Genomic DNA, 1940 nt, shown 5'->3' with positions numbered 1-1940 from the left:
GCTGCAGTCCTCCTGGAGTGATGGGTCTGTTGGAGCAGTGATTCTGTAGATCTGGTCTTCACCTGAAGGTTCAGTGGCAGCTCTTGTCCTCTGGGAATCCAGCAGGCAGAGGGGCTCTGTGCTGGTCCAAACCCCAGTTTATATCCCTGTGGGAATACTTGGCTCCCCCCTGGGGTGAAGCATCTCACAATGGGAGGATGTAATTCTATGGGTCATGCATAGGTCCCAGACAGCCCATTAAACAGAGACAGCCTCCTGGGGGAGCCATCAGGGAGAGGAGATAATGATCACTGCCCCCACCTGCTTTAACAGCTTGTGAAGATGATAATAGAATACATACCCTAATAGAATACATACCCTAATAGAATACATACCACCCTACATTGTAACCTAGGACAAACCTGTAGCTATGGCCACTGTGGAACTGCAAAAATACTGCTCTTATTGCAGGCAGAAAAAGCAAATGCAGAAGAACAATGGTGGAAAGGCTGTGGATGAGCGACTTTTATTTCACGGGACCAGTAAAAAATACGTTGATGCCATCTGTCAGCAGAACTTTGACTGGAGAGTCTGTGACCTTCATGGAACAGTCTACGGCAAAGGTGGTTTTTCAGCTCTTTGATTAATCCTAGGCTTGCTAAAACGTGCTCAGTACTTACTGCAGAGGTGTAGAGTTAAAAACAGAGCACTCAGCTGACTGGGCTAGGGCTGCTTTTTGTGGTGATGTGGGTGGGCAACATAGCTGACCTTGGCAATGGTCATTTGGAGCAAAGGCAGACTGAGAGGCCTTGGCCTCTGTGCTACACTCAGTCCTTGCAAGAATCAGAATCATAGAGTGTTAAGGGGTTGGAATGGACCTTACAGATCATCCAGCCCCAACCCCCTGCCCTGGGCAGGGACACCTCCCACCACACCAGGTTGCTCAAGGCTTCATCCAACCTGGCTGTGAATACTGCCAGGGTTGGGGCATACACAGCCTCCCTGGAAAATGTTATCAGTTTCTTTATTATTTTAAACACTGCCGGGGTTGTGGTATCCACAACCTCCCTGGGCAACCTGTGCCAGTATCTCACCACCCTCACAGGAAAAGAGAGTCCCTCTCCAGCTTCCCTGGAGCCCCTTCAGATCCTGGAATTTTGCTCTGAGGTCTCCACACAGCCTTCTCCAGGCTGTACAGCCCCAACTCCCTCAGCCTGAAGTTGGGTGAGATTGGGGAAGGTGAACATCTAGGGTCAGTTGGAAAACTTTTCGAGGAACATCATAACATGTAAGGCATTACTTGGATGGGTTTTAATATTTGTGCTGTGAAAAATAAAAAGTGTAGTTAAGGCATAGTGGTCATTTTCACTAAGAGAGACATCCAGGACCCAAGAAGGCTTTGGGAAGGGTCTTCTTGAACTGCTGAAGGGGTTTGTTTATTAGTTTCTTCCCAGTAATTTTGGTGCCTTATCAACTGTGTCTTGCTGTCTCTTCTGCAGGAAGCTATTTTGCAAGGGATGCATCTTATTCTGACAGATACTGTGAGAAAAACTCACACACCAAGTCCATGTTTCTGGCACGAGTGCTGGTGGGGGAGTTCATCCTTGGGAGTTCTGATTATGTTAAACCTCCCATGAAGAACAACCAAAAGTTCTACGACAGTTGTGTGAATGATTTTCTTAACCCTTCTATCTTTGTCATCTTTGAGAAGCATCAGATTTATCCTGAGTATGTCATAGAATATTAGGCAACAGCAAAAATGCTCTAGCAGCAGAACCTGTCACTCTTATGTTTAACTACTATAAACAGGTTTTTAGCATTAGCTTAAGGGAGAAAAAGTGATTTATTGTTGCATAATCAGATAGGTGAGTGTTGAGAAACATATTCTCTAGCCTTTCTGTGCAATAGAAAGCAGGGGGTAAAAAGACAATGTTTTAGAGTTCCTAAAACCCTGTGCCTGT

General features: G+C 46.0%; 1 protein-coding gene across 1 annotated transcript in view; it reads left to right on the top strand.

Annotated features, from left to right (window-relative positions):
- PARP12 (poly (ADP-ribose) polymerase family, member 12) overlaps positions 1 to 1726 on the top strand; it is a gene marked incomplete at its 5' end in the record, with an annotated part of 13797 nt that extends 12071 nt beyond the window's left edge. The window contains 2 exons of the mRNA XM_009074829.1: positions 451 to 602; positions 1479 to 1726. Of these exons, the coding sequence (XP_009073077.1) occupies positions 451 to 602; positions 1479 to 1726 (400 nt within the window). The remainder of the gene's footprint in view (positions 1 to 450; positions 603 to 1478) is intronic.
- Between the last annotated feature and the right edge of the window lie 214 nt (positions 1727 to 1940).

The sequence above is a fragment of the Acanthisitta chloris genome, unplaced genomic scaffold (assembly GCF_000695815.1).
Source record: "Acanthisitta chloris isolate BGI_N310 unplaced genomic scaffold, ASM69581v1 scaffold8315, whole genome shotgun sequence".
NCBI lineage: Eukaryota > Metazoa > Chordata > Aves > Passeriformes > Acanthisittidae > Acanthisitta > Acanthisitta chloris.
Note: the sequence above shows the minus strand (reverse complement) of the source record. Positions and strands in the feature narration are given on the sequence as shown.